General features: G+C 41.6%; 1 protein-coding gene across 1 annotated transcript in view; it reads right to left on the bottom strand.

Moving 5' to 3' along the window:
- Window positions 1-14,366, bottom strand: part of PRKAR2A (protein kinase cAMP-dependent type II regulatory subunit alpha) — an 83,614-nt gene that overhangs the window by 8,617 nt on the left and 60,631 nt on the right. Inside the window, exons 5-6 of the mRNA XM_070738096.1 lie at window positions 12,750-12,856; window positions 8,260-8,413 (exon numbers count right to left, since the gene is read on the bottom strand). Coding sequence (XP_070594197.1) covers window positions 8,260-8,413; window positions 12,750-12,856 — 261 coding nt within the window. The remainder of the gene's footprint in view (window positions 1-8,259; window positions 8,414-12,749; window positions 12,857-14,366) is intronic.

Here is a 14,366-nt window from a genome sequence, read left to right as displayed (position 1 = left end):
TAATACACCCTGATTTAATTCTATATTTTAATGAATCTCCAAGTGAACAGCAGCTGAGATAACATCTACATGGACCATTAGAAAAAGGTGCAGAAGCTTCAATACCTTGGTCAATATCTTCTAATATTTCATTTGGCAAAAATAACAAGTTCAAAATATAGGCAACTAAGAATCTTTCTCTTCTTGCCTTCTCTTTAAGATGTGTATAAGGAGTATTATGTATGTTTGCCACCTTGACTTATTAATAAGAAATAATAAAGGTGGAATAAAAACATTTTTAAAAAGCACTTAATCATCAGGAGAATATGACAATAATCTCTCTATGTATCAGTATGTGCTGTTTCTCAGGACACCTATCTTTTAACTGGTTTTTCTACCAAAGATTGAGGGATAGGATTTGATCTTTTAACTATAAAAAATAAACCAAAATACCTCAAACAATATTGAAAGGATGACAAGCATGCAATGATATAATTATACAAATGCCACAATTATGTACTTGCACTAGGATATTTGATGGAAATAACTAAGTCAAGGCATTTGCATAATCACATCAACATGTATCATTTGCCTCGCTTGACCTCTTGGAAAACCCCCATTTGCCTTAAACCGTCAAAGAAATCTTGCTCACTTAAATGCATATTAAACTTGACAATAACTACTACAGTCAGTATTGACAAGGGGAACTTGTAGCCCGCTAGAGACTGGTGGATTTCAAACCAGAAAATCCAATAAACGGGTGATGAATCTAGCCATTTCTGGAGATTATGCATTCCCCATTCTGCAATTACTCAGTTGTAGGGCACTTCAGGAAACCAGGTTTTTAAAAATGCAGAGGCAAATAATTTAAATGTTATTTACATCAAAATCTACTGACAACTTGAGGAGGAGGAATAATCTGAACTGACACACAGTGCTGATTCTGCATTGTAGCTCTAATGGTTTTGGGCTTTTGTTTTGCAAGAATGTTTCCATTAGATGGCAGCAAATGGTCAATTTGAGATTCTTTAGATCCTGCACAAGCATCAAGATCAGTTTTATATGTGTACAACTCACAGTTTAACTTGTAACATTTCAAATGCCATGGCAATATTATTTTTTTCCAAAGTACAGTGATCCCCCGGGTATCGCGATCCCGATCATTGCGAACGGGCTAAATCGCGATTTTTCAACCCGGAAGTCAAAACACCATCTGCGCATGCGTGCCCTTTTTTTCTATGGCCACGCATGCGTAGATGGCGCAGGGCAGATCAGCTGCTGGGCGGCTTCCCTGGGTCTTCCCCCTCTTGCTGGCGGGAGGGCGAACGGCGGGCATCAGCAAGGAGTTTCCCCACCGCCCACGCAAACTCCTCGCTGCCGCTCGCCCGCCCTTCGCCCGCCCACGCCGTTCGCTCGCGCCGCTTCCCAGCTGAGTCCTGAAGCGAATTGTCTTCAGGACTCAGCTGGGAAGCGGCGCGAGCGAACGGCGTGGGCGGGCGAAGGGCGGGTGAGCGGCAGCGAGGAGTTTGCGTGGGTGGTGGGGAAACCCCAATCTTCGGCTCCTCGCTGCTGCGGCGGAAGTAAAAACACCATCTGCGCATGCGCAGATGGTGTTTTTACTTCCGCAGTGCTACTTCGCGAAAAACCGATCATTGCGAGGGGTCCTGGAACAGAACCCTCGCAATAATCGGGGGATCACTGTATATATCATGTGTGCATTGCAATCAGAAAAACGGTATACCGGTAATCATTTTCCTGTGGCACCAAAATAAGATTCCATTTATATACACGTGTTTACCCATGGTGTGTTAGAAAACCTGCTTATAATGTGCTCCAGACTTGGATGAAGTCCTCACTATTCTGGAATATTTTTATTTTATTGACTGCTTATCTTCAATTAAGATATCTACTGAGAAGTGCTTCTCCACTGAAATGGTAACAATTTCAAACTTAATTTTGAAAGCCGCCCTCTCACTTTCAATGTTTTCTTTGCATGCTTATCGTTTTGATGAAAGAAAAATACCTATATTTTCTGGTTTGATCAAAACTGTAAATATGGCAGCCTTTGCAATGTTTCTAAGATGATGCTGTACTTTTCAAATAGGAAGCCAGAGATAAATTCCTACTTTGTAGGAATACAAAAAGTCTTTTAAAAAAATCATACTTTAGAATTTGGAACCAAGATTAGAAAGATCCAACTTTCTGTGGAAAATCTCAGTCAAACACGAACTCTTCCTACAACATAAATTATAGGGCTATTGTTATAAGGATGAAATTGGAGAAGTGTTTATTAGCACTGTCCATGCTTCAAAATGATTTGGAAAAAGCATTTGGGGCATCGTGTGAACAGAGCACATCTTTCTCTCAATCATTAAAGTTGTCATTTTTTTTCCTGATTTCTGCATAAAGATGCTGCTGCTGCTGCTTTAAGTTTTTAGAATATAGATGCTATTCTTGCAAGAGGTCTCAGGCACATCATTGTAATAATTTTCAAAGCATTTAGAGCCATACTATTGGCAACAGCTTTAAACTCCTGAGAACAAGGGAAATAGTCTCCCCCAGAGCTTCAAAAAACAGTTAGGGCAAAGTAAGTAAACTTTAATTGTGAAGCAAACTAAACATTGATAAAAGAATCTCTGGAATGTTGAAAACGACTGATAATTACCGTATATACTCGAGTATAAGTCGAGTTTTTTAGCCCAAAAAATGGGCTGAAAAAACCCGACCTCGACTTATACTCGGGTGACTGACAGGTCACCACAAGAGGGCGCAAGCGGCTTAGGGAAAGACAGCCGTCTTTCAGCTTGAAAGAAGCGGCAACTGCCTGGTTAAGAAGGGAGAATCCACCCCCTAGCCAAACAGCTTTTTTCCTGTTTAGCGCTCGAACGCTGCGCTAAACAGCAAAAAAGCCGTTTGGCTAGGGGGTGGATTCTCCCTTCTTAACCAGGCAGTTGCCGCTTCTTTCAAGCCGAAAGACGGCTGTCTTTCCCTAACCCGCTTCCTGGAGACCGCTAAGGATAGCGCTCTGGGAGAGGGGGCAGCTGCCCGGTTAAGAAGGGAGTATCCACCCCCTAGCCAAACGGCTTTTTTTGCTGTTTAGCGCTCGAACGCTGCGCTAAACAGAAAGAAGCAGCAACTGCCCGGTTAAGAAGGGAGAATCCACCCCCTAGCCAAACGGCTTTTTTACTGTTTAGCGCAGCGTTTGAGCGCTAAACAGGAAAAAAGCCGTTTGGCTAGGGGGTGGATTCTCCCTTCTTAACCGGGCAGTTGCCGCTTTTTTGCTGTTTAGCGCTCGAACGCTGCGCTAAACAGAAAGAAGCGGCAACTGCCCGGTTAAGAAGGGAGAATCCACCCCCTAGCCAAACGGCTTTTTAACTGTTTAGCGCAGCGTTCGAGCGCTAAACAGGAAAAAAGCCGTTTGGCTAGGGGGTGGATTCTCCCTTCTTAACCGGGCAGTTGCCGCTTCTTTCAAGCTGAAAGACGGCTGTCTTTCCCTCAGCCGCTTCCTGGAGACCGCTAAGGATAGCGCTCTGGGAGAGGGGGCAACTGCCCGGTTAAGAAGCAAGAATCCAACCCCTAGCGAAACGGCTTTTTTCTTGTTTAGCGCGGCGTTCGAGTGGTTGGCTCTTGCGTGCAAGCAAAGGAACCTGCCAACCACTCGAACGCCGCGCTAAACAGGAAAAAAGCCGTTTGGCTAGGGGGTGGATTCTTCTTTCTTAACCGGGCAGTTGCCCCCTCTCCCAGAGCGCTATCCTTAGCGGTCTCCAGGAAGCGGCTGAGGGAAAGGTGGTGGTCTGCCTTTCCTTCAGCTCGAAAGAGGTGGCAATTGCCCCGCCTTCCTCCAGCCGCTTAACCGAGCGCTTCAGGAAGGTGCCGCCTCTTTTCGTTGTAGGAAAGGAAATCGCGACCTGACGGTGATGGGGGTTCCAAGCAGGCAGCAATCACCAAAAGAAGGTGATTATATCCATGGAGGCACCTCCCCCGCCCGCCCTGGGATTCCTTGCTGCAATCCCAGCTTCTCAGCTTTTTAAAAAAATGACCGTTTGGGATTGCAGCAATGGATTTTTCCAATAGAAAATTACCGGAGTGGGCGATGGAGGGAGGTTGTCCTCTGAAATGGCCAGAGCAAGGGGCGGATGGGAGCGTGTGGTCCTAGCCAGCTATCCATTTGCCGGGACTTCACTTTCTGCCTGCCCCGCACCAAGGCTCCTGCCAGGTGAAAAACGTTTGCCAGACTGCATGACCCCCCTCGTCTCAGTGGGAAGGGGCTGGCTGGGTGGAAAAGCAGTGAGCCATTCCCTCCCGATATTCCCTTCCCTCACTCACTCGCCTTTATTTTGCCGACTTGACTACCTTTTCATTCTATTCCCACGACCAACTCCGCGGGCACCCGCCCCCTTCGCCCACACTTCTCTCCCGGTGCCTCTTGGGAGTTGTAGTCTTTTCGAGGAGGCGGGCTCAGCCGCTCTGCCCAAAGAGACACTACAGCTCCCAGAAGGCTAAAGGGAGCGTGACGTAAACTGTGGATGCAGCCGAAAGAGACACCGGCAGGCGTCCTGTCAATGGGTATTTCCGTGGTGAGGAGGGGGGAGGGGGATGCCAGGCTGAGTTGTTTTTCTAGAATGAAAAGCACCGGTGCTCAAGCCTTCTAGGAAAATTACGGTAGTTCTCTGCATCTTTCATTTGGAGACTTAGCCCTGCTTTGTGCTCTGCACCTGAGCAGGGGTGCCCCCTCCTCTGTCTTAAAGTCCCTGTCTTATACAGTTGGCATTTTACTCATTGCCAGTGTCAAGGCATTTTAAGGGTTATTTATGCATTTTATGCTATATGCTGTTGTATTGTTGTTACATTTTATATTGCTTTTTAGTTGTTGTGATTGTTGTGAGCCACCCAGAGTCCTGTTGGACTTGGGTGGCAAGGAAAGAGGGAGGGAGAGAGGGAAGGAAGGAAGGAGTTAGGAAAGAAGGAAGACAGAAAGAAAGAAAAAAAAGATGGTAGAAAGGAAGAGAGACAAAGAAAGATGGTAGGAAGGAAAAAAGACAAAAAAGGAAAGGGAGGGAGGGAGGGAAGGGACTGAAGAAGGAAAGAAAAAGGAAAGAAGATAGGCAGACAGAAAAAGAAAGGGGGGGAAGAAGGAAGAAAGGAAGGAGAGAGAGACAGACAGAAAGAAAGAAAGACCTATGACCACAAGTGAGCCCAAAATTGTGGTTGTTAAACAAAAGCATTGTTCAGTGAGAATCACCACATTTTACTCAATCCATGGCATTTCCTAGCTCTAACAATGATGTGCAAGCTAGGGAAGTACTGGTACATCTGAAGGTACCATATGTGTAATGTTCTAGTTATGGTTAAATGTGTGGCAGAAAGTGGACTCTGGGTTTGGTTTTCCTATTACAGTAAGTGAGGTTGAATGTACCGTATACAGTATACCGGTAATTTTACAAGAGCTCCCTCCCTCTCTCTCTCTCTCTGTAAATATACCGTACATATACAGTTTATATAGTAAACAATGTACGGTATATTTTTGTGTGCCTGTGTGTAATATGTATGTATACATATGGCATATATACATAGAATTAAATAGTATATTTTGGATGTTCAGTAATAGTAAATAGAGAGGGAAATTGTATCTCTTTGAGGCAAGGAGAGGCCAAATATCGTAACCCTAACCCAAACCAGCAGGAGCAGTGGGGGCTTGAGGTAAGTACAGTACTTGCAATTTTTTTGCCTATACTGCCTTGGGGTACATATACCTGTTTACCCTCTTTTAAACTTACAGAGCTAGTTTACTGGTTTTCTTTGAAATAAATATTCTAAAACATTTACTCTACTGATGCCTCAATTGATGTAATTTTATTGGTTTCCATTTTAATAAGTTACCAGTAGCCACTGCATTTTCCATCCTCGACTTATACACGGGTCAATAAATTTACCCCAATTTTTGTGGCAAAAGTAGGGGCCTCGACTTATAGTCGGAGCGACTTATACTCGAGTATATACGGTACATGCAAATGAAAGTATAATTACAAAAAAAGATCATGAACTATCAAGTAGTTTCTCTACTACATTTGGCCACAAGTTTAACGTGGAACAAACTGGACCTAAAAGGGTTTTAATGTTATTTTTTTACATGTATATTCTGTCTTTCCACCAGGAATGTATATATTAATTTCTACTCTCACTCATTGCTACAACCACCTCTGATCTATGTAGGTTACCTTGAAATACAAGTGACTAGCCAAAGATCATCTACAGTGATAAGTACCATAGCTAGTGGCGGTCTGACCCTATTCCAACATTCTGATCATTACCTTTCGCTAGTATCTTCCATTTACAATGTAAAACAAAATTAAAAATATTTTATTTTACTCTGACCAGTTAAGAGAGATTATCATCATTCCCATGATGCAATGATTCAGATGCTGAGCAAGGTGTAGGTGGATTCAGGTTCTACTTTCTTAGAACTAATTTTACATGCGACAAAGCAGAATTTGGCCACATTCAGAGAAACTACTTCATACCAATCTGATGATGATAATAATAATAATAATTGCATATTAAAAAATCAGCATTTCCCAGATATTTTATTAGGTTAGGTTTTATGAATTGACTCTGTGAGTCTTCATAGACGATGCAGTATAGTAGGATGTGTGCTATAGTTTTAATGGCTCCTTATCCAACATCTCAGCTCATATGGTTTTTGTTCTGTTTTGTTTTTCACTGGCTCTCCAAAACTGCTGTAGGAATTGCTTGCTAGATAATCCATGCAAATTGCCTTATCCTTCCTGTGCTCATAACATATCAATTCCCTTCTGAGCCAAGCAATGTTATGCAAATTGCAGAAATGGAGTAAGAAACACTGAACTAAAAAAGTTAAAAATGTTGAGTTAAGGAAAATAAAACAAAATACAGTGGTATCTCATCATACGAACTTAATTGGTTCCAGGAGGAGGTTCGTAAGGTGAAAAGTTCATAAGATGAAACAATGTTTCCCATAGAAATCAATGTAAAAGCAAATAATGCGTGCAAATTCTTCAGGAAAATCCCAAACTTTAGAAGGGAGGTGAACAGAGGGCAGGGACAAGCAGCGAAAGGGGGCAGATGGAAGAAGCAAGGCTAGGCTAAAGGGTGAGTGGGAAGGAAGAAAGGCAAGGGGGGCACCCCTCCCTTTTCTTTCTTCAAAAGACACCGTTTCAGTGCCTTTGCAAGCACGTTGTTCTCTGCAAAATTTTTCCTCCCCCAAGCTGCCCTCCCTCCTCCCTTTTCTTTCTTCAAAAGACACCCTTTCAGTTCCTTTGCAAGCACATTGTTCTCTGCAAAATTTTTCCTCCCCTAAGCTGCCCCCCTCCTCCCTTTTCTTTCTTAAAAAGACACCCTTTCAGTGCCTTTGCAAGCACGTTGTTCTCTGCAAAAAAATTTCCTCCCCCAAGCTGCCCCCCCTCCTCCCTTTTCTTTCTTAAAAAGACACCCTTTCAGTGCCTTTGCAAGCACGTTGTTCTCTGCAAAAAAAACTTCCTCCTCCAAGCTGCCCCTCCCTCCTCCCTTTTCTTTCTTAAAAAGACACCCTTTCAGTGCCTTTGCAAGCACGTTGTTCTCTGCAAAATGTTTCCTACTCCAAGCAGCCCCTCCCTTTTCTTTCTTCAAAAAAGGGGAAAAAAAGAAACCCCTTCATCCCAGCAGCAGCTGCTTGGGTTCGTAAGGTGAAAATAGTTCGGAAGAAGAGGCAAAAAAATCTTAAACACCAAGTTCGTATCTTGAAAAGTTTGTTAGAAGAGGCGTTTGTAAGATGATGTACCACTGTACAAACTAAACCTATTTACCATTCCTCACACCTCTCCATCCTTGCAAACTATCCTTGCTTGCAAATATCCCTCCTTTCCGCTTTACATTTCTCACTTTACTTTTGAGGGTTTCTACAGCGCCATCCAACCATGATTTGGTCTTCTTCTCCCTCTTGATGCATTGGCTCTTCTCATATATTTATTTTTCAATTTAATACTAGTTCTTTCAGATGAATCAGATGAAATCAGGTTTCATCTGCATGTCTGCAACTTTCTTTTTTCTATTTTACTATCTTTGCTTCATCTTCCTTCCTTTTGCTTTTTACAAGTCCCTACAACAGTGACGTTTGGCTAAAAGCAAGTAAAACTCTGACAGTAGTAACAAGACAGGAAGCTAAGAGAACTCTGCATGTTTCAATATATACTGACATAAATGATAATAGAAACTGTGTTTATGTATTCAAAACATATTGGAAAATTTTCCGCAAATAAAACTTACCAGTCCCCAAAGTGCTCCTTCTGTGGTGGCAACAATAGTTGCAGCTCTAGGAGTGTTATACATCAAGGCGAGTTCCCCAAAACTTCCACGATTATCGTAGCGACCAACACAGCGAGTTTGGTTTTCTCGTGATACAAAAATATCATATGATCCCCTAGAAAGATGGGAAAATAAAAACCCCGGGCATTAGTTCAAATGCAGCGAGTTTGGTTTTCTTGTGATACAAAATTATCATATGATTCCCCTAGAAAGATGGGAAAATAAAAACCCTGGGCCTTAGTTCAAATGGAAAGAACTGCTAATAAAAGCTCAATTGAATAAAAATAGAAGTAGTTTATTCTCTAAAGTAAAAATGTAATAAAACATTTCTAACTGGTTGGAACAGTACATGCCCTGTCAGGATATACAGTATCCCTATTTGCTACCAAACATTGGCTGTCCACAGCTCCTATCTTTTCACTGTAGTGATCACTATGGGCAATCATAGCTGAGAAAAAGAGGCGTTCTTGGCTTGCAGAAATAACAACCAAATACGCTTCTAATCTATACAACTAAATTGGGGTTAATTCCCTTCCATTGTTTGCAATAGGGGCGGATACATCAAACTGTTGGGTGCGGGGGAGGGATCTGAGAATAGTGAAATAATATTTTTCACTTCTTTCTCTTCCTGTTGCTCCTGCCCATATTTTAATTATTTTTACAGAAAGGTATTTTATTATATTCAGTGGGGGGGGGGAGTATTTAGTCAGACACCAATTGTGCAAGTTCTCCCACTTAAAAAGATGAGAAAGGCCTGTAATTGACATCATAGGTAGACCTCAACCATGAGAGACAACATGAGAAAACACATCCAGAAAATCACATTGTCTGGTTTTTAACAGATTTATTTCAAAGTTATGGTGGAAAATAAGTATTTGGTCAATAACAAAAGTTCATCTCAATACTTTGTTATATATCCTTTGTTGGCAATGACAGAGGTCAAACATTTTCTATAGGCCTCACAAGGTTGGCACACACTGTTGCTGGTATGTTGGCCCAATCCTCCATGCAGATCTCCTTAAGAGCAGTGATGTTTTAGGGCTGTCGCTGGGCAACACGGACTTCAGTGCCCTTGCTGATGGAAGGTGGTTTGCACTCAAAATCTCACAATACATGGCCCCATTTATTCTTTCATGTGCACGGATCGGTCGTCCTGGTCCCTTTGCAGAGAAACCGCCCCAAAACATGATGTTGTCACCCCCATGCTTCATAGTAGGTATGGTGTTCTTTGGATGCAACTCAGCATTCTTCCTCCTCCAAACACGATAAGTTGTATTTCTACCAAACAGTTTTACTTTGGTTTCATCTGACCATATGACATTCTCCCAATACTCTTCTGGATCATCCAAATGCTCTCTAGCAAACTTCAGACGGGCCCGGACATGTACTGGCTTAAGTAGGGGGACACGTCTGGCACTGCAGAATCTTGAGTCCCTGGTGGCATAGTGTGTTACTGATGGTAGCCTTTGTTACGTTGGTCCCAGCTCTCTGCAGGTAATTCACTAGGTTCCCCCGTGTGGGTCTGGGATTTTTGCTCACCGTTCTTGTGATCATTTTGACCCCATGGGATGAGATCTTGCGTGTAGTCTCAGATCAAGGAAGATTATCAGTGGTCTTGTATGTCTTCCATTTTCTAATTATTGCTCCCAGAGTTGATTTCTTCACACCAAGCTGCTTGCCTATTGCAGATTTAGTCTTTCCAGCCTGGTGCAGGGCTACAATTTTGTTTCTGGTGTCCTTCGACAGCTCTTTGGTCTTCACCATAGTGGAGTTTGGAGTGTGATGGTTTGAGGTTCTGGACATGTGCCTTTTAAACTGATAACAAATTCAAACAGGTGCCATTACTACAGGTAATGAGTGGAGGACAGAGGAACCTCTTAAAGAAGAAGTTACAGGTCTGTGAGAGCCAGAAATCTTGCTTGTTTGTAGGTGACAAATACTTATTTTCCACCATAATTTGGAAATAAATTCGTTAAAAATCAGACAAGGTGATTTTCTGGATGTGTTTTCTCATGTTGTCTCTCATGGTTGTGCTCTACGTATGATGTCAATTACAGGCCTCTCTCATCTTTTTAAGTGGGAGAACTTGCACAATTGGTGTCTGACTAAATACTTTTTTCCCCATTGTAAATTATTCTGCAAAACTTAATTTTTCCCCTCAAATGATTAATCTGTCTGACTAGCTATCTTCATTCAGAAACCTAGCACTAATTATCTGGGGAAAAAAGAGGACCAGTCTATAGAACTCGCCACTGTATATACAATTCTCAAGACAGAGGTACTATTCAAGAAACACTAGTTGGGTATTATTTCTTCCTGTGTTTTCATAAGGTTCCTTGGCTTGTACACCTTTAGGGATATATCAGATCACATTTTCCAATCTGACAGTTTTATATTTATATTTCCCAAGGTAGCACGAGGACAATAGTATTCTAAAATATATTTCCTAGAAAGGATTAAAACCAATCACAATAAAAAATAGCATTTTCCTTGTGCTTTAAAAAGTGGAATGAGGAAACAATTTTTGGAGGCTGTCAAGAAATAACTTTTGTTTATATAACCTCTTTATGTGATCCCTAGATAGTTTCCAGAGCTGGTTTATCATAAATGAGTAGCTTTTGGATAACCCTGTTTGTAACAGCGTTTCATACAGAATTTTATTTGTATGCTATTATGACTAAATAGATTTGGGGCTAAAGAAATGAATACATGTTAATTCTTATGCTGGTGGAAGATCACACAGGTAAGTAAAACATTACATATTACTGGTATATCAGAGCTATTAGCAAACTATGTAAATATGGAACTGATAATTCAATTTTCTTTCATAATAAAAGTTCTATGGGTAAAACACAATCTCAACAATATCAGAAATGAGAAACTACTGAATGAACCCAAGACAAGGAAATAACCTGATTCTTGTTGAATATGCCTTAAATGTATGCTTAAACAATAAGAAGCAAATTCCTATAGAATAATTTCCATAAACAGGCATACCAGACTTGATGAAAGAATTCCCAATGGTTCAGAATAACATAAACAGGATTCTTGTAAATTCAGCCCAGATCCTAAAATTTTTGCCTTTTTAATCTGTGTACGATCACAGACTTTTTAAAAATCTGCAAACATCAACTAATCTGCAAACATCAACTGCAGCAACTACTCAAGATATTACCCCACCAACTGAGCCAGCACTCCACACACTCCCACCAGTATTTATAGAGGGACAGCAGCTCAGACCACGTGTTGTTCACCCCAGCATGAAGTCAAAAGCACCAGCTGAAGATAACGTGTGGAACCTCATCAAAATGTCGCCAAGATTCTATCAATCTTATATGGGAAAAGACCCAAATATGCCAAGACCTACACACACACACACACACACACACACACACACACACACACACACACAGTAAAAGGAGCCATGGACCCTAATAACCTGTCCAACAACTCAGTTAAGTTGAATTGTTCCAAATTTCACTGTACTGTATATACAATGCTGTAGTAATTTCTACCATAGTTCTCAAATTCACATTCATGACCATTTCAGTTTCACAGAAAGCTACAAACACATATATTTTACCATATACTGTACATCAAAAACCTAATAAGGCAATCATTGTGAAAAGCAATAAGCACAGTAATATTTGAGAATGAACTAGCAAAGCTACCTTTAACCTTTAAAACCAATAAGCACATTCTTGCAAAACAAAAATCTTTCTTCTTGAAATATTGCTTTACAGAGATGATATGACTATCTGTGAAATAGACCAAAAGGGTTTTTTTAATCATTAACATCTATCAATAACTTCTATATATCAATATGGGCTTCTCATATATAATTTTCACTTGATTTCTGCAGTATAAAATGGTAATTTAAATTGTGTTCCTTTAGTAAATCTTCTTACAATCATAGCATGCACTCCAAAGCCTGTCCTTTTTATCTGAAAGTTAGAAAGTTCAGCTTCCTCATTCCTACCCTGTTTCCCCGATAGTAAGACACCCCCGATTGTAAGACATATCGGGGGTTTCAGGGGGGTCGGCTAATATAAGCCATACCCCGAAAGTAAGACATATGTCTTACTTTCGGGGAAACACGGGGGTATTGCCGCCTCCCTCTCATCTAGCTGCGCACCGCCTCCTGCCCACTTCTGCACCGCCCCCCTCCATACGTCACCGCGTCTGCCGCCTCCGTCTGATCCAAATGAGCGCCGCCTCCTGCCCACTTCCACGCTGCCCCCCCTCCATACGTCACCGCGTCTAAATGTTAATTTTATGGTTAAAACAAAAAATTCGACAATTTTTTTCCAATATAAGACATACCCCGAAAGTAAGACATAGTGGGGCTTTTGGGGATAAAAAGAAAGTAAGACACTGTCTTACTTTCGGGGAAACATGGTAGTTAATATAATTTAATTTAATATTTATGTCACAAACATTTGGCTCCTTACTCTTCAATGACATAAAAGTTGTCTCCATCATCTCCTTGGTCAATTACATGTTCCTGAGGTTGCACTTTTCTTTCAAACATGGCATCCAAAACTTGTGAAAATTGTTCCTGAAAAGATAAAAGTATTTCAATTAACATTTCTTATGTGGAATAAGTTGTTCATTTATTATCCTCCAAATACTCTTGTCTATGCGATGAGCTTTCTTAACTACAGAGAAGAGTACAGTGATACCTTGTCTTCCAAACTTAATTGGTTCCGGGATGCGGTTCTTAAGGTGAAAAGTTTGTAAGATGAAACAATGTTTCCCATAGGAATCAACGGAAAAGCGATTAATGCGTGCAAGCCCAAAATTCACCCCTTTTGCCAGCCGAAGCGCCCATTTTTGCACTGCTGGGATATCCCTGAGGTTCCCTCCATGGGAAACCCCACCTCTGGACTTCTGTGTTTTTGTGATGCTGCAGGGGAATCTTAGCATCGCAAAAACGAGCGCTTCGCTGGCAACGGAAGTCCGGAGGTGGGGTTTCCCAGCAAAGGGAGCATCAGTGAAATCGCAGCATCGCAAAAACACTGAAGTCCTCAAAACCCCACCTCCGGACCTCTGTGTTTTTGTGATGCTGCGATTTCACTGAGGCTCCCCTCGCTGGGAAACCCCACCTCTGGACTTTCATTGCCAGCGAAGTGCCCGTTTTTGCACTGCTGGGATTCCCCTGCAGCATCGCAAAAACATGGAAGTCCAGAGGTGGAGTTTCCCATGGAGGGGAGCCTCAGGGGAATCCCAGCAGCGCAAAAATGGGTGCTTTGCTGGCAACAGAAGTCCGGAGGCGGGGCATCCCAGTGGCGGCAGTGGGTTTGTAAGGTGAAAATAGTTTGTAAGAAGAGGCAAAAAAATCTTAAACCCCAGGTTTGTATCTCGAAAAATTTGTATGACGAGGCATTTGTAAGATGAGGTATCACTGTATTTCTGAATGGGGTGCCATCTCACTTGTTCATTAATGCAAAATATATATAAATCAAACTAAAAATAGAATTTACCTTCCTATATCAGAGAATGAGAATACTCCCTTCTACTCCTAGGGTCTTCTAATGCCAAAGAACATATAGAAGTCTGCCTTTTTTTTTAAGCCAAAGAATTTAAAAGCTACAATGCTATCTGTGCAGCCACTGTTCTCAGGGTCGACTTTGAGATTCTTTGCTTTGCTGCTTTGAAATATTTTGAAAATGTTTCAGGATAGTGCTAGGTAACTGATAAACAGAGGCACGGTCTCCAAAAGATCAGTAAGTTTTGTCTATATCACATTTAGTCTAGTGGTTTTGACATTCATTGGAGACATGCCTATGAAACTTGATTTATTGTTGATCAAAATGAGTAGGAAGCACCTATACACAAGTGGCAATCTGAGAAAGTTCAATTACACTGTGATAAGGCAGCCAGCACCATCTCTTGAAGGAAGGAAAGGGAAAAGTTCACGCCAAATGATTCAAATTCCACAAAAGAAAAAGATGGGGATTCTTTCCTTCAGATCTAACTCCAAATCTATTTTAGTAGTCCAGAGACATTAAGGCATTATAAGATAATCTCTGCAGAGAAATATAGAAAAATGGCAGGAGAAAAAGACC

Source organism: Erythrolamprus reginae, chromosome 2 (genome assembly GCF_031021105.1).
Source record: "Erythrolamprus reginae isolate rEryReg1 chromosome 2, rEryReg1.hap1, whole genome shotgun sequence".
Lineage (NCBI taxonomy): Eukaryota > Metazoa > Chordata > Lepidosauria > Squamata > Dipsadidae > Erythrolamprus > Erythrolamprus reginae.
This window is presented reverse-complemented; position numbering and strand designations above follow the sequence as displayed.